We start from the raw sequence: 17,883 nt of genomic DNA on the forward strand, positions 1-17,883 counted from the left end.
TGGGAGGCCTAGAATATGAGATGAACTGCAAGGCCATTGCTTAAACTTTGCTATGGTCTTAGTGGCATACAGCTGAGGCCCAGTCATTTCTATTTAGGTAATCTGCTTGGTAATTTTACCAATATTTTTGCCAACAGTGAACTGTCTCCAGCTCTCCCTTTCCCTCCACAGGAATAGGAAAGAGACTTCTTCAAGAAATTAGAAAAATTATGTCAGTGCCCTGAGTGTATCCCCACGTCTTGACTTCAGTATCCACATAACATTCTAAATTTAAGGCAACAGCATCATTGTCAGAAAAAGCTAGTTCTCTCTTACATTCAGCAGTTAATGGAGTAATAGAGGCACATCATGGTTTGGTTCCCTTGCTTCGGTTCTGTCAGTGACAGCTTGTAGAAACCCCCCACTAAGATAGTTTTGTTGCAGAAATTTTTTGTTCTTTTTTGATTCTTCCCTTTGGTGCAACCAAGTGGTACTTCCCTGTTTATAGAATTTCAATTGATAAGCATGGTGAATTGTATGTACTTTTTCTTCCCTTCTTGCTCTTTCTAATTTTATAGATGGAGAACCTAAGCAGCTCTTTAATTTTATAAGGCAATCTTCACCTGCCAATGTCTCTGACTTTGGGAGGCTTTTCTCCCACTGCTTCCTTTGTTTCCATCTCCTAGGCAGTTCTTCGGATTAGTTAATGTTTATAAAGCTCACTAAACCCTTACAGGAAAGATGCTAAGAGTAAAATCAAAGAAAGTAAGTCTGAGAAAGCTCTCCAGAGATCATCTAGTCCTTTCCCAACCATTTCTCACAGGCCATGCTTTCTAGACCAATGAACACTTCATTCCTTTCCCCTGGATTTCTTCAGAGTCCCAACATCCTTGAAAAAGGGATTTTCAGATGGCTCTGTCCTTTCTAACAGGCCCTGTCCTCTATAATGTAATAACAATTTAGCTACAATTCAAAATGTAGTCCCACGTGACGAAAATTAAGTGTCCAATATGAGATATTTCTTCTCTTTTGAATCTTTCTTTTTTCCTGTGTTTTAGTCTTGATCAAACTTTCTGAAGTAGCTTTCAATTATTTGCATTACCATTTCAGAAAGAAACCGTCCCTGATTTTCAAAGGTCAGAACAATTGGAGCTCAGGCAGCCCGAAAACACTGTCCACTTGTCCTCAATCTAAGCACCCAGAATGGAGGCACACAGAATTAAAACTCTTTCAAAACAATGTGTGCAAAACTGTGCTTTCTTTCTCAAATTAGAAGTGAGTCGTGAGTCATGAGTCATTCATTCCCCATCACAAGGATCCATCAAACCCATTATGCCAAACTCAAGACTGCTGCTTACCTCGCAGGTTATGAAAGTAGCATGTAGGTCTTCCAAGGATGACTTCTTCTGTGGTCTTTCCTAGGACTGGTCTCTGTAAGAGAGAAAATGAAACCAAGAATTTATCCATTCCTGACAGACTTCAAATTTTAGCAGTTCTATCAATATAAGGATGGTTGCAGGTTAGTATACACTTTTTTCTCCCACATTTGTTTAGAAAGTACAGTCTGCATAGGCTGCTTGCTATACAACTAGGTCATTTTCCTCTCCTCCGTGGGAGGGATTTAATCCCAAAGTGCCGCATTTGATAACTTTCCAAAACTTTTGCCATCACTTACAGGTTGGCTCTGCTAGTTTCAGCCGTAACTGCTTTTTGCTTGGGCAAACTGATAGAGCAAGCAAAAAGAAGGAGCTTGGTCACTCCAGAAAGTCCCTGAAAAAGGCAGAAGGAAGCCCCAGTGTCACAAGACAGGGAGAGAAGAGGGCAAGGATTACTTCTGGTACCCCCAGACAATTACACCCACCCATAGCCCCCGGGCAGTGGACTCCAAAAGAATCCCACTCTCGAGATCCCAGACAAGCCCCTTCTCCAGGCAACCGCCCTCTTTCTCATGGGGCAGCGAAAACGAAGTGCCTTAGGCGGGATTTTTGATCCTGCAAGCCAAGCATTTCTTTACCAGGCATAGTAGTTTACAAAAGATTAAACTTGCAAACAAAACTGCTGAACTGGCAGCCTGTACATTGAGTAGGAAGAGATGTCCTGAGTGGTAAAAACCATAACTTTTCAAATTCAGACAGCAACTCAAAGGGAAATGGTATAGAAAGAAAATGTGGGTTGTGTCTCCCTGTTATCCACTGTGTCCCTGTAGAGAAGCCCGTTCTGCTCAGGCTTGAAGGTTTTCAGTGGTTTGCAGTCTATATTTACAGCAAAATCTACACAGCCCCGTCCAGATCAACAGGAAACATTTACGTTCTTTCAGCCATCACAAAGATCCCTCTTCCTAACGCCTGGCTTAGGCGCCCCTTCTGAAACAGCTCTGTGAGTCTCTTTTATACTCTCTGAAACACATGTGGTCAAACTCCACATAGATTTTCTAGGAAATGACAAAATCCAGCTATAACTGTAGCACAAGCCAGTCTTACAGCTTTTCAGGAATACTGCAGGAAACCACTCAGCAGTCTTAGAGAAAATGGTCAACAGCTGCTGCCAAAAAACTGCAAATTTGAAAAATGTAGCCTTGCTATAACTTGCTATAAAAATCTAAAAAGACTCCTCAGGGAGCAGATAATTGGCCATATTATTCATCAGTCCTGGTTTATAATGATCACTTACATAGGCATCAATTACTACTCCAACAGCTGCAGGCTGTTGCAGCCACAGTGCCAGAAGCACTGGTGAAGTGAATGTTTTAAAAAAATAAATGCATGACACCAGCCTGTACACTCAACTATACTTCCTGCCTTTGAAGCAAAAATGTATTTCAACCACTTTCTGTTATTTTAAGCTCTTTCTTTCTATTGCTTTCAATCCTGCAATGTCACATCAAAAAGGGAATGGACTGCCTCTTAGAAGTGTAAGATCATTACAAATGGCTTTGCAAAAAATTACAATAGATGTTCAAGGAGGGAGTCTACACCACACAGTGCAGCGTGGTGTAGACTGCATGAGCTGGTCCCATAACTGGAAGGAAGGTAGCTCTACCAGCAGAGTGTTCTGCCTGACCTAATTAGCTCTGCAACATCTGGACCTTGACTTGTCTCTCTTCACAATGTTCACCTAAGGGAAGTGTGATGCTGTCTAACATGACACTGCTTTGCATCGTATAAACGTATCCTAATTTTGCTTACAGATTCTTTTTCACTAGTGATGATGAAAGGGAGAACCATGTAGAAATTATGTCGAAGTCAGTCAGTGACAATGAACATGAAGAATGCCTTGGTGGGGTTTTTTCAACAGTCATTTTGGAGACCTGAATTTAGTTTTAAAAGCACACATTCTGTATGCCAGGTATTTCACACCACTTTCTGTTGAGCTGCAGAAGTGTCTAGAGTAGCTAGAAATACTTATTGGCCTGAGAACAGGATTTTATTGAATTTAACCACCCAGTCTTAACCCTGTAGAGAGATGCAGTAATTCAGACACTGACTGCTCCAGTTCCAGCTGGAGCAGAACAAATAGACGCCCATGAAATCTTCATCCCTCAGTTCTGAACTCAGCTTGGAAACCGTGCGTTTTCAGAAAAGAAGAAGCATACCCTTGATTCTTGTAATAATGTTTTGCAATAGATCACACAGGAAGTGCTGTTTCCTACTTTCAGATATAGGCTTTAACTATGTGTTTGTTCGCAAAGAAGAAGAAGACACGGTCAGACAAAACAAGCTTGATAAATCAGTGAGTAGCTAGCTAATTTTTTTCCTTTTTTACATGTAAATGTCTATGTATAGATATAGATTCACTCAGTGGGGAAGTGTATGTACCTAATGGCAGTGGCAGCAGAGCTACCATTCAAGCAGAGACACTATCTTTAAGAACAATTGGGTCTTGTAACTAGCTTAGAACTTGGGATAAGGCTAAATGTGAGAGTAGAGAATTGAACTGGACAAATGGTGTAGAAAATTATAATCTTTTTTGTACTAGAAACTTACTGGGTCTTTGTTTCAAAGCTGTTCCAGGAGGTCAGTAGCTTGAAAATATATTCTGCTAAGGATATTTCAGACATGAAATCCTTCGCACTTCATCTAACCTCTCCAAATCTAAGCCACATCTTGCTCTATCAGATGCAGATGGCAGATGTTGTCATCACTGTTCTATCACATCGTTTCTTTGTATTATTTAAGCATTTAATCTCTTAAAGGTGTTGTTTCATTGCCATGTTATGAAGGGATATATTCTTTGGGATTGGTTCCTCTTTTTAATGTGATGTCTCTGAGCCACCACATTAGAAAGCCTGTGTTCCATATCTCATATATAGCAGTCATGATCTGGCTTGCAATTTTTGTTAATGAGGTTTTACATGAATAAAATTCATCACTACTACACTGGAATTGTACCATTCTCACACACAAGGAGAGGTGAGCTCCTCTGCTTGGATAAATGAGACTAGCCACTTGGGTATCAGCAAAAAAGCTACAATAGCCTAAGAATATAATTTTTTTTTTGGTAGTATATCAAATATGCAGTTATAGCAACATTTGCTTTCATGAGAGAATTGCACTGTCATTTGCCAGGAACAGTTGACAGTGCCAGAGCAGTAGGCTTGAACTTCTCTGTGTGGAGACCCTTATAGCAATAACATGACAGGGGCATGATCCTATGACATATGTTGGCAATCTCCACTCCAGACTATTATCCTTCTTTTTTATGCTCAAGTTCATCCCCAGAATGGTTGTGACTGCAACTGTTGTTTGAATTACTCTGAATTCAATGTTTTATCTGAAGCAGTTCAAGCAGAGACACTGAAAAAAAAAAAACCATGAACAGAGATACTAGCACAGTACTTAGCCTACACAAGAGAAGAGCCCTCTTACACATATAGTCATGATTCGGAGGAAGACATTTAACAGCTGTCTCAAGTTTCTCTTTCTCAGAGTGCTTATTTTCAGTGCTTATGCTACTCTTTTACTGTACATTTGTTTAGGTAAGAACACCTCCTACTTCTTTTGTCTTGCACCCACATAGATTGACTCTATTTAACTGCAGAAAAGCTCAGAATTTTTGCAAGACTGTCTTTCTGGGTTTGGTGGGGAATGGAAACAATTGGATCCTGAGGGTTCACAGAGAATTAAGCCTATTTTTTCCAGCCCAGAACATATTTTTCCTTGAAAGTTTTGTGGGGATGAAAAATACTCATCAGTTAGGAGGCAAGCCATTCTGAAAAGATGTTTCTAATGCTCAGCTGTTATAAAAGAAGAAGAGGTTTCTAAAGTGAGGTTTAATTTTGGAAGGGGCTATTTTTCCCCAATCACATCCTGGAAAGAAATCCTGTGGTCACTACCACATGAAAAGATGTGTTTGAGGGAAACATCAGCTCAGCGTCTTACATACAGCATTTAGATTACACTTCCATCTTTTCCTTCAGCTTTCTTGGTAACTCAAGAAAAGTATGTACTTTTATGCTTGCTCCCCAAGATGTCTTTGGTGCCTGTGCAGTCTTCTCTGTAGTTTTGCCTGTCCACAGACTCCTTCTGGAAAGTCAAAGGCAAAGTTTAAGAGATAGAGCTGTTAGCAGGAAACATTGGGCACCTCTCTTGCAACACCTGCTATCAGGATATGGAGTATTATTTTTCTTCATTTAAGTTTCAGTTTTACTCTGTGCTACGTTGTACTTCCCTCTCTTCATAAAGTGCCTTAGATGCTGCTGACACATACTTATAAGATGACTACAAGTCATTAAGCAATTTCTTTTTCTGTATGCCGAACGCTGCCATTTGTGACAAGGAGGAGAGTGAGGGCAGGGGGAGTAGCGCCGTGTTACCCGATCATATATTTCAAAAGAGAAACCTTGTCTTAGACCGTAAAAAGGGAAAGGGAACTTTGGGGGTCATTCAGTTTTGAGATAATAGCTTCATTAATGCACAGATGCTCTCCTAACTTGTAGTTATCAAATGTTCTGATTTCAGTGAGGAAACTTTGTCCAAATCCCCTTTAGGGCGCAGCAGACTCGCTGAGCTGTGACAACTGCCATCCCTGAATAAGTCAGTGTAGCAACTCAGGAGCCTCTTTGCTTGAATTGCTCTAACATGGAAATGTCTGATAGTCATACCAGCACCTAGACACTTCTATAGCTAAAGGTGACACACTATAGATAACAGCTAATACTCAAGAGCTAGCAAGGCTTCTCTCAAAGCAACTGAAATACAGAAATCTGAAAAGACATGATTCAGAGCTACATCCTCATTACAAGAATCTCTGATGTTGCAGTAAGTGCAGCGTTGTTAAAACTTAAAGTAATGAAATTACATTTCTTCTGGCTCACAACATTACAATTATTAAATAAGATAAAATTTTCTCCCATCCAAGCTGTAACCCCATTTTCTCTGCAAGAACTCTTTCCCATGGTGCAGGTATTTGGCCTGGGGCTTGGTCACACTTTCGTCTACCCAACTTTTGGATACTCCGAACATAACCAGTCCTCCGAGGGGAAACGAGAGTAGCCTCTGATTGGACTGCTCATATAGTTAGATGCTTTTGCATGATAAGCACACAGGATAAATTAGTGAAGGAGGGCACCGAAGAGAAAATTCTCCCTCTCTTATATTTCTACCTTAGGTTTGACTCAGTTGTCCGCTTTTGCAGAAATAGTCCAGAATTTCCGCTAGCAACCAAAACTACCCTGTGCATGCAGAAACTGTGGGTGTGTGGGCAGGACAGTGGGCACTGATGGCACATGCAGTCCATGAAGTAAATGAGAAAGCCCCACAAATGAAAATCATTAAGACTTCCTGAATATTCATTTGTAATTTTGGAAGGAAAATAAGAGGGAAATAAGCCAAATAATCACAAGTTCCCAAATCAGAATCTCTCAGAAAAGCCCCTTTATACTTATACCACAGGAGCAGAAATAAACCTGGAGATTCCTTTGCTAATACACCCATTCTGAAGGGTCATGCCCAGATCATTTTAGAGCCAAAACCAGACTTCTTGTCAAGGGCTACAGCTTCTGCAGAAGGTGTTCCTTTCTGCATGAAAATGAAAATTGGAAAAATGGTTAAAGATGAATGGGAAAAAAAGTATCAAATGCAAACAGTAATTTTCAATAGAATCTGTTAGCCAGATCAGTTTTCTAGAGCTCTTTGTGATTAACGTTGCTTGTGCACAAAGGATAAGGAATTTTTTAGAAAGAATTTCAGAAAACATTTTTAATATTTTGTGCTTGTTGTTAAGAGGAGAATCTGACTTCTATCCCGTGCTAATGCTCAGAGATTTCCCATCAGGTCATAGACAGTAAACAAAATAACCACAGTACATGCTGTCTTTCTAGGCAGCATCACTGTGAATTGTACAGGGCAGGAGCTCAATTTTGGTAGCGGGAAGGCGTACTGGGTCTGGCTGGGATGGACTTAATTTTCTTCACAACAGCCCTTATGGTGCTGTCTTTTAGATTTGTGACCACAGCTGGGACAAGTGACCCAAACTGACCAAAAGGATATTCTCTACCATGCTCAGCAATAAAACTGGGGGCGGGGGGGGGAAGTTTTTCCAAAGTAGGCGTTGCTCAGAGTCTGGCTGGCCATCCGTCTGCTTGGTGGGAGGTGGCAAGTGTTTGTCCTTGTATCATCTCTTGTGTTTTTTTCTGTTTCCTTCACTTATTCAACTGTCTTTATCTCAACCCACAAGTTTTTCTTGCTTTTGCCCTTCTGATTCTCCCCCCCATCCCGCTGTGGAGGGAGGGAGTGACTGACTAGATGGGGGCTTAGCTGCCGGCTGGGGTCAACCCATCACAGGAGACAAAACTTGAGCAGCAAAGGAGACAAATCTGTAAGGAATCAATTACCTTTAGTTCTGTTACTCCCACAATTATTTTCTGTTGTTTTTAAATCTCAAAATAAGTTCAAACTAGATTAAAAATTTATTACTTTCTTTGTACATATACAAAGATTCAACAAGGCTAAGTGCACCAGGGGAGGTTTAGATTGGATATTAGGAAAAATTTCTTTGCTGAAAGGGTTATCAAGCACTGGAACAGGCTGCCCGGGGAAGTGGCTGAGTCACCATCCCTGGAGGTATTTACAAGACCTGTAGATGTGGTGCTTAGGGACATGGGTTAGTGGTGGACTTGGCAGTGTTAGGTTAACGGTTGGACTCGATGATCTTAAAGGTCTTTTCCAACCTAAATGATTATATAATTCTATGATTCCACGATTCTATATACATATGAGTGTGTGTATATATGTATATATGTATACTTGTGCATATACACACAGAGAAAATTGTTTTAATGCTCTGTAATCAATAAAATTTGTTCATTAAGATTATTTGTATTTTATATATATCCACTGAGATAAAGACCCAGATTAAAACTAGGTCTTCTGGATCCTGAACAGTCTGTAATTACCTATAAGGAAATAATTCTTTCCTCAAACAGCTGAGTAGGCTGACACGAGCTTAAGGCGCTTCAGAAATTTCACATGGTACAGCTCAGAGTGGCCCACCATGTAATTAAATTGAGTTTCTACCAAAAAGCAGACCGGGGGCCTGCCCCTGTCTCACTCCAACCATGGGCTGAGTTTCTTCAGTTACATTCAGTCTTGCAGAACTCAAGTGCAGACAGAATGAAGTGGTGGTTTTGAGAACGTGGTCTCTGCAAAAGACGTCTGCAATCACACAGGGAGACCTCGCCATTGAAAAAAGTGCATGGCGGGGCTGCAAGCAGGAAAGGAGCAAACACTGCTGCACTACATGAGTGGTCAGGGTTCACAGAGCAGGCTGGGGCAGACGCGCTACCTGAAGTCTTCTGTGCCAGGAGCAGTCTGTTGCCTTTGTCAAGACAACAGGCATCAAGTTGCCAGGAAAATGCAGATTGCAAAACCATCAACCTGCTATGGACAGCCACCAATCTGCCATGAAGTGCCTGACAAAAGCAGTCATGACGACACAGGAAGAAAGAGCAGCCCTTTTACCAGACAGCAAAGAGCTCTATGAGAGTGGCTACCAAACGCATGGATTTCACTTCCCCACTAAGTGACCAGGAAGCACATTTGGTCCCTCTGACACCCGTCTTCACAAAATCCTCTTCCCAGCTTCTCACGAGACACGCAGGAATTCTTCCATTTTCTCCGGGAGTCTGTGAGAAGACAGATCTCCTCAACTTTTCAGAGACCAAATGACACAAAGCTATGCTTCTAAATTTGGCTTACAGTCCCACCAGGGACTTGGGAAAGGGGGAGGGTTTGGTGGCTGGAAGGGCAGACACCAAAGTCGCAAGCCTTTACCTGCTCCCACTATAACAGAACTTGCCTGAGGGCTTTCACAGCTCTGCTGCACATTTACCTCCCAGGCTGTGACCCCTTCTTGCAAGGGAAGCCCAGTCCCTCCAACAGTCCCCAAACCAAAACTGGAGGGATGGAGAGTTTGGGCAACCCTTGCACTTCGTCAATTACTATGTCACCTCACTGGAAACAGTGACTAACAAAGGATGGAGGACGGTATCAAACAACCGCTACACACGAAGAACTCTTTGTGTACACTCATAGAGATAGCCATGTCTGCCTTTCGCCTTTGTGCCTCCTCCAAGACACTTAGCCAATCTAAACTTTGGAGCTCCTGAATCACAGCTGCTAAACAGCTGCTGAAGCAAGGAATCAAAACTTCTTTCAGCCCCGAGCACTGGGCAGGTCTTTCAATTGACAGGAAAATGACACAACAGGTATAGGTGTTATAGCCCACACTAGTAGCAACTGTCATCTTTCATGCCATTTGCCAAGGTGTTTGCCTATCCGTTCTTCTACAGGACTGCGCACCGGTTTCCTTCCAGAGCTACCTAAAACCAGCACGCTTCCATGGCCTACACCTGACCCAGACTCTGTAAAGGACACAACGTTTGCCATTTTAACCCAGACCAACGCTGCCGACTTGCTGCTCTGCAACACCCAGGACAGCAGGTCCGCCAGGTGGGTACGTTCCGTACTGTGCAAAGGTCATTTCCACACCTCCAGTCACCTGATTCCCACTGGCATTAAGGTTCCACTTCCACAGGAAGGCATGAACAACCTGAACAAGGGGCAGTCAGTTTGTTTTACCCACGCCGCAGCGCCTTTGCAGGCACCGGTTTACACCTTGCCAGTGCCTGGTCCTCCTTGGGTGCGGGCTACAGTACGGGCTGGCATGATGAGAAGGTGCCCAGGTGCCAAGGAGAAGCACGGCTATGCTCTGCGTGCCAGCCGCTGTGCTTTCCTGTTGCTGCCTCGCTGGCTCGCTCCACCTCTTTGGAAAGCCACTGCTGGGCACAACAGCCCTGAAGTACCCACTGCTCGGGTGAAATTCATCATTCCTCTGCTTCTGGTTGGGCCAGGCCGCTGACAGGCTATACCTAGGAGGAAAAACGCACCAGACAGCGTACATGTAGGAAATGACACACGGCACACTTCCAACACACAGCAACGTGACTTCACAGGTATAGTCCTGGGAGCCCTGCAATTTCAGTCTCTTTCACACATTGGCATAGAAATGCTTATGTGCTCAACAGCAAAAAGCATTCCAGATGAGGACATCAGTGTGTTTCACTGCCAAGCTTGGAGTTTCCTCTACTTTAACATCTTTTTCTTCCTTTCCAGACCATGGACTTAACCGACACCACGGAAAACCATACCATGGACTTAGCCGACTTGGCACTGACAACAGAATTCGACTACGACGATTCAGCGCCATGCATGGGAACTGAGGAAAAGCACTTTGCAGCAAAACTTTTGCCACCGCTTTATTCTTTGGTGGTGATATTTGGCCTCACAGGCAACATGCTCGTTGTCCTTATCCTGGTAAAATACAAGAGATTGAAGAGCATGACTGACATCTACCTGCTCAATTTGGCAATTTCTGATTTGCTGTTTATATTTTCTCTTCCTTTTTGGGCTTATTACGCTGTTCACGACTGGATTTTTGGGGAGGCGCTCTGTAGAATTCTCTCAGGTGTCTACCTCCTTGGCTTCTACAGCGGGATCTTTTTCATAATCCTGTTGACCCTAGACAGGTACCTGGCCATAGTGCACGCAGTGTTTGCTTTAAAAGCTAGGACAGTTACCTACGGCATCCTCACCAGCACTGTCACTTGGGCTGTTGCTATTTTTGCTTCTGTTCCTGGGATGGTATTTCACAAAACTCAAAAGGAAAATTCACGTTATACTTGCAGTGCTCATTATCCAAATGATGCCACAATAAATTGGAAGTATTCCTACACTTTAAAGATGAACATTCTGGGACTTATTGTTCCAATGCTCATTATGATTTTCAGTTACTCACAAATTCTAAAAACATTATTAAGATGCAAGAATGAGAAAAAACAGAAGGCAGTCAGACTTATTTTTGTGATTATGATTTTTTACTTCATCTTCTGGACACCGTTCCATATTTCTTCTTTTTTGCATACATTTCAAAGTTCACTTTTCGACCCAAATTGTGAAATCAAAGGTCAACTGGAGAAAGCAATCCAAGTGACAGAAACAATATCAATGATCCACTGTTGTATCAATCCCGTGATCTACGCATTTGTTGGAGAAAAATTTAGGAAATATCTTTATGCCTTTTTCCGAAAGCATGTTGCAGCCCACCTCTGCAAAAAATGTCCAAATCTTTATCGTGAAAAATTAGAAAGAGTTAGTTCCACATTCACACCATCCACTGCAGAGCATGACATCTCTACTGGACTTTAACAATACATCACAACATTAGTTAGTAAATGTTGCATCACTTGCTTTGCCTTCAGGACTGCCTGACATTATTTAAGATCTTTATGTCAACCGCTACTGAAAACTGTATGACACTCAGTTCTTGTGGTTAACTATTCCCTGGGGTTACAGCATTTTCCATTCTTAAACTAAGAGAATCAGTAAGTTCTCCAGGAAACATTAACACCATAGCTGGATCATATCAAATTTGAATGGGGCCCAGAATAGTATGATTCTGTTTCTTGACCCAAATTCTATCCAATGAAAAAATGCTAGTGAGATTTTCTTGGGGGGAATACAATATTGAAGAGACCAAGGAGTAATATGTCATCTCACAAGAGCCATTTACTGTTATGTGAACATTTTAAGATAAACACTGGGAGGAAGCTTTGAGGATTGATGTACCTGTTTAGTATTCAACATTAATGGAACACCTTTTGGAAGTGACTGTATTCTTTCTGTAATATGGTCAGGCATCTGATAGGGGGAGGCTTTTAGTTTTCTTCATTTTTCCCCCCTATCCCTTATTTTCCCTACATGAATAAAAAATGTTTCCATAAAAAGGAATTTGAGAATGAATATGAGATATATCAAGATAATATCTCTCCTCTGATGGGAGAGTTGACTGACCTTTATCTTACTGGGGCTATTTAACCCAAGGATTTATCTATTAGCTAATAGTGAAGTAATTTTTAAACATAATCCTTTTGACTACAGGCTAAGTTATAGTATTTTGATTTTAGTTCTTTAATTTTATGCCTGCCATATCACTGTTCAGTTGCTAACATTTTCCAAAGTGGGATTTTAATGGGCAGCATTGCGATTTTTGTGGGTGCAATTTTGCAAGTAACTGTGCACACCAAGTCTACTGACTGCACAACAAGACAACGTTGCACCCCCAAAAAACATGAGCTTGTTTCTGACAAATCATATCTCTCCAAGAAAAACAGCACTTAACCAATAAAAGCACATCAGCAAAGATCTGCAAGGCCAGAATGAAAATTACCTTGGTATTCGGTATGCAAGATTTTGTATGAAAAAAATATCAGGACCCTCTGAAGGATTTTGGAGACCATGAGCACAGTACTGAGTGGAGGCCTCCCTAGTTCTGGACAGGTAAATCATGTGTGTAGAGGAAGACTTTACATGGCAGATGCAGTAAGTGTGTCAGGCTATGCTCCTGCATGAGAAAAATATGCTCTTCACGTACACAGTAAGTCTGATGTTTGGGATACGCTTCTAGGCAGACAGTAGCCTTGGAACTGCAAAAGCAGCCGGCTGCAGAGGAAACATACCCACTTTGCCTTCCCAGGAGAAGAGTGCCCATAGCCAACTGGTGCCTCAGTTAGAACTGCATCCTAATTGAAGACTCAAGACCGTTAGTCTACTGGTGTCCTATGGCCATACATTTATGCCATTATTAGGAGTTTCCCTGTAAAAGAAAGTGGTATAGGGACATGATATTAGCAAAGAAGAGGAGGCGGGGGCATAGTGGAGAACTTCTTGCTTCCAACTGCAAGGAAGTGCAGGTGAGCACTCCTCATGCAAGTGAACTGTCCTTCTGCTTTTTTTCCCATTTACTTCAAAGGCACCGCTCGTGCATATAAAGCCTTGCTCATGGAAATCTGGAGGGGCAGGTTCAACTAGCCTCCAGGGAACTGTAAGGACACAAGAGAGGATTCCACACTACTTAACATTAGGCAAGTGACTCAGATGCCTAAATTAACAGCAAATCTCTTCACAGTCCCTCATTGGTCAGTAGAGAAGAAGAGATGCCCAAGTCAGAAGCAGACATATGATTTAAACGGCCTCTGGGGAAGATTACCTGTCCGTTGTAGAAGGAGCCTGGAAAATGCTAGCCTCTTAATTTAGGTATCAGATGCCTTAATCTACGTGGTGCAAATACTCTTCCCCCTCTAACCTTATAAGATCAAGGCACTGCTTCTATTAGTTGTTAGCTTTTATCCTATCAGCTATTATAATCTGGCCACTACCTTGTGAGGTTAATAGCCACAGATAGACTAAAGAAAAGACCAAAAACTATCCTCACAGTAAATTTTCTTGCTTGGAAATAATATTTTTCCTTTCTTTTGTACTTTTTTACAGCACTAAAGTGAAAGCACCTTTTTACTATTAAAGAATAAATTAGTTTGATGTGATACAAGTCCTGCCGTAACTGTGATATTTCTACTGCTGTGTTTTATTTTAAATTCTTTTCTTGTTGGAATTACGTTTCTTCCTGTTTTCATGTTAACGCAGTGAAATTAATAAAATCTGTGACTGAAAAACAGTGTATACCCTTGTCCTGGTTTCGGCTGGAATAGAGTTAAATTTCTTCCTAGTGCTGAGTTTTGGATTCAGTATGAGGAGAATGTTGATAACACACTGATGTTTTCAGTTGTTGCTAAGTACCTTGTCAAGGACAACTATCCTCTGCTACCAAGCTAAACTGGGAGGGAGCACAGCTGGCCAACGGGGTATTCCACACCATGTGACGTCATGCTCAGTATATGAAGGGTAGGCGTGATCCAGGAAGTAGCGATCACTACTTGGTTATCAGTCAGCTCGGGTGCTGAGCAATTGCATTGTGCATCACTCGTTTTGTATATTCTATCATTATCATTATTATTTTCCCTTTTCTGTTTTATTAAACTGTCTTTATCTCAACCCACGAGTTTTTCTCACTATTACCCTTCTGATTCTCTCCCTGTCCCACTGGGGGGGGCGGGGAGTGAGCGAGCGGCTGCGCAGTATTTGGCTGCCTGCCAGATTAAACCATGACAACCCTGTAGTCCATGTTCTCCTCCTAAGCAAAAGGGCATCAGCTCTGCTGTCAGAATGGAGGTTGCAAAAAGATGCAACTATGGACTTAAACACTCGCAATACCACTCCAGCGAAGCAAACCAAACCGAACAAGCAGAGAACTGTCTGCCCAGGCCAGAAGTTACTATAGCTGGCACAGCTTTTATCCACCCACAAGCTTTAGAAGAGTGCATTATAATAGCTTCAGGAAAAGTCTGGGGCCACAGATTTTAGATAGGTGAAATTTGACAGGAAAAACAGGGATCTGTATAGGGGAAGAGGAGGAATAAAGGAGAGCAATAAAAAATGGCACTCTATTAATATTGGGATAAAGACAGGATTCTCTATAGACTTTCTGCAGCTAATTTCAGATCTCCTTGCACTGCACAGAGTGACCCCAGCAAAGTGGTGTGCCTGATCTCCCAAGTTTTACATGTAAGGAACTTTAAGCATTCGAAGTTCAATATGGAAATATGCTTCTGCTTCACCATGTCATTCTCCCTGTTCCATTGTCCCAATTCCTTTTTTCAGCCTATGATTCACACCTCCTCCTCTCCCCTATGCACTCTTTTCATCTGTGCACAATGAGATGAGCTAAATTCTATACCCACTGCCTTTGTTTTCTGATTTGCATTTTCTATTTTGTTCTGGCAGGAAAACAAACAAACTAAACATAAAGAGTAGCTTATTGTTATGTTATGTGCCCAAGCAGGATAGTCGTTGATCCTTCACTGTAGCTTTGCACTGAGACAAGCAAGGCTCTAGAGAGTTTTGAGGCAGATTTTGAGTCTTAATCAGTCAGATGCGGCTGCAGCATGGTATAGCTACAGGCCAGGTAGCTCCAAATTAGGCTAGCAGGACTTCAAGCAGTCTGGTCACAGTGGGATGGAGCTACCCATGGGGAAAGTTTAACAAGATCCCCAGTCCCTATGAAAGAGAACAAGAGAACACAAGTCACCTCGGCAGAGAGGTGGGGGAAATTTTACATAGAGGAGGCAAATAGTCCGTAACTCAAGCTCTGCAGGGAAAAGCACTGAGATGAAGATACAGTGTGTATGTAAGAGCTAGAGAAGCAGGCAGATACACAGAAACTGTGCGATGAACTAAAGATATGTTAAGAAAATGACAAGGCACACCAGAACTGTAATTACAGAAGAGAAGAAGCTAATAGAAGGAAGAACCACTGCAGCGCTTGGGAGGCATCTGAGCTGCTCTGGTGAGCTACTGAGGAAATGAAAGCAAGCATCTGAGAGAGTGTACAAGTAGCACCAGAACACCAAAAAGATTCAAGACAGGAGCTCTGTGAACACTACAAGGAAATTGTTGCTTTACAACAAATGTTGAACAAGCTCAGTGGAAACCGTTACAAGTTCAAAACTCTGGGCACTGAACTTCTGAAGAGATAATGTGTTGACTGGGCTTTCAGCATGCTTAAGAAAAGAATGCCCAGGTGCCATGGACAAATATCTATGCACAGCCCTGAAACCAATCAAACAGTTCAGTTTATGCACAGGACAGGACGGAGTCCGATCTTCCTGTTAGGAGATGCTAGTGCCACATGTTCAGAAGCATGTGGGGAGGAATGCCCCACATCATAGCAAAAGATAACTCTGCCGACTGTCAGGCAGACTTCCTAAGGCGCAAAAGGAAGTGTAGCAAAAGTGCATATATGGTATTGGTGAGTGCTGAGCAGTACTCACAACCAACCACCACATTTATAAATCACCGCCATTGATTTGTCTGTGGTAAGTATATAATGGACAAACACAGAAATAGTGAAACTTCTGGTAACCATTGCATGGGGATGTTCCTGGCATAAGACTTTCTTGTTTGTTAACCCAACTGTGACCTTATGTGTACATATTTTAGATAACATAAAGGTAAGTGGAATATAAAGGAAGAGGAGCAGATGAAAATGGATAAATAGGAAAAAGTAGTGGCAAAAAATGAAAGAACAACTTAATAAGCTTTAACAGAGGCTAATAAAGTAATAGCCAGAGTAAGGGGAAGATCAGAGATAAATGCTTTAAGCAGAATGTTAAAAGATTTAGGTGAGTAAGAGAGACGTTCAGTTATGAAGCTCCAAAATAAATATCACTCCTTCCAGTGAAAATTACAAAAGGGATAAATACAAAGAACCTAAGGACAAATTTACATGGTATCTTGTTCCAGTTAACAAAAAACAAAGACATGAAGTGCCAGGAGAATGACATGATGCTGACCAGATTAAACAGCACAACAGGCAGATACTGCTCATTTTGAAGTTTAATTCTGCTGCTGTTTTCAACTGCTGATGCCTACTGGCCTTCTCCTAGTGCCTACCATGGTTACTCTGGCCTCAGAAGCATTACACCTTAGTATAGTAATAAAAAAAATAAAGCTAGCAGAGGAAACAAAACCAAACCAGTAAATTCTGGCGCGTTTAGAATATCAGTAGCAATCAGGCCAAAACAAAGAAGGATGTTTGTCTAGAAATAAGGGATGAAGGCCTTGTGTTGTACCCATATTCTGGCGACACTTGCCTATTAGGAGTTGTACTTCATTCAGAACATGGAATGGTAGGGAAAAGAAATGTTATATAAATTTGTATAACTGCCAAACAGTTTTGTAATTCCTGTGACAGTGAGAGCAGTCTCAGTTTGAGTGTTTTAAGTCTGAAATGACTGATGCTGGTAAGGGGGGGCCATAACACTGAGCTGGAGGAGGGCAGCATTGCCAGATACACAGGCCAATGTGCAAAACTGCACAAACCTTCAAGTGACGATCAGCTTTGCAGAACTGTCTACAAGGTTGTGCCAGTAGGATGCTAATCCTACGACACTAACACCACAACCTATCCTGATATCAAACTTTTTGAACGGGATGGAAACCGAGTGGAGGGAAGCGAAGGAGCCATCTGGACATAACTTGCAGGTTCGCTATCATGAGGTATGGACAATTACAGACTACATCTAATCTTTGGCACCCAAAAGTACTTTCTTGTTCCTGGGTCTTGGCACATACCTTGTCATTGTACAGACTCTGTCCATCCTTTCTGTGACCTAGTTTTCCCTGGGAAGAAATTTGGGTGTGTGATTTTCCCAGCCTGCCTGATCAAAGGTCCAGGATTTACATGTACACTGAGGAGTATTTCTGATTCACAGTTGAGATAGCCCCAAACAGCACCTCTAGACCTAGGATTTATACTAGAAATGTACCTGAAAACAGCAAAGTGTGAGAATTAAAGGCCTATGTAAAAATGAGATTCTGAGAGCTGAAAATTTGTGAAATGCATAGTTATGGCCCAAAAGTAAAGTCTATTGTACTATGATAACCCCTTATATACAAAACAGGGCAGCATACATCAGAAGCCTGGATAAAAATGGTAGAAGGAAGCAATGCTCTC

General features: G+C 41.9%; 1 protein-coding gene and 1 long non-coding RNA gene across 5 annotated transcripts in view; one reads left to right on the forward strand and one right to left on the reverse strand.

The window, feature by feature from the left end:
- The window catches only part of LOC142079294 (uncharacterized), a 39,715-nt gene that overhangs the window by 8,270 nt on the left and 13,562 nt on the right, over positions 1-17,883 (reverse strand). The window contains exons 1-2 of one of the 4 annotated variants that reach the window (XR_012672593.1): positions 6,865-7,007; positions 1,338-1,410 (exon numbers count right to left, since the gene is read on the reverse strand). This is a non-coding gene — a long non-coding RNA (uncharacterized LOC142079294). Of the gene's footprint in view, positions 1-1,337; positions 1,411-3,962; positions 4,304-5,425; positions 6,012-6,864; positions 7,008-17,883 lie in introns of those variants that run through there. The other 3 variants (XR_012672595.1, XR_012672594.1, XR_012672592.1) reach the window with 3 other exon arrangements.
- LOC142079292 (C-C chemokine receptor type 5-like) lies at positions 3,554-13,893 on the forward strand. The gene is made up of 3 exons (XM_075143248.1): positions 3,554-3,708; positions 9,767-9,926; positions 10,590-13,893. Exon 3 carries the CDS (start codon positions 10,593-10,595, stop codon positions 11,679-11,681), a length of 1,089 nt encoding a protein of 362 aa, XP_074999349.1. The 5' UTR covers positions 3,554-3,708; positions 9,767-9,926; positions 10,590-10,592; the 3' UTR covers positions 11,682-13,893.

This window comes from Calonectris borealis, chromosome 2 (genome assembly GCF_964195595.1).
Source record: "Calonectris borealis chromosome 2, bCalBor7.hap1.2, whole genome shotgun sequence".
NCBI lineage: Eukaryota > Metazoa > Chordata > Aves > Procellariiformes > Procellariidae > Calonectris > Calonectris borealis.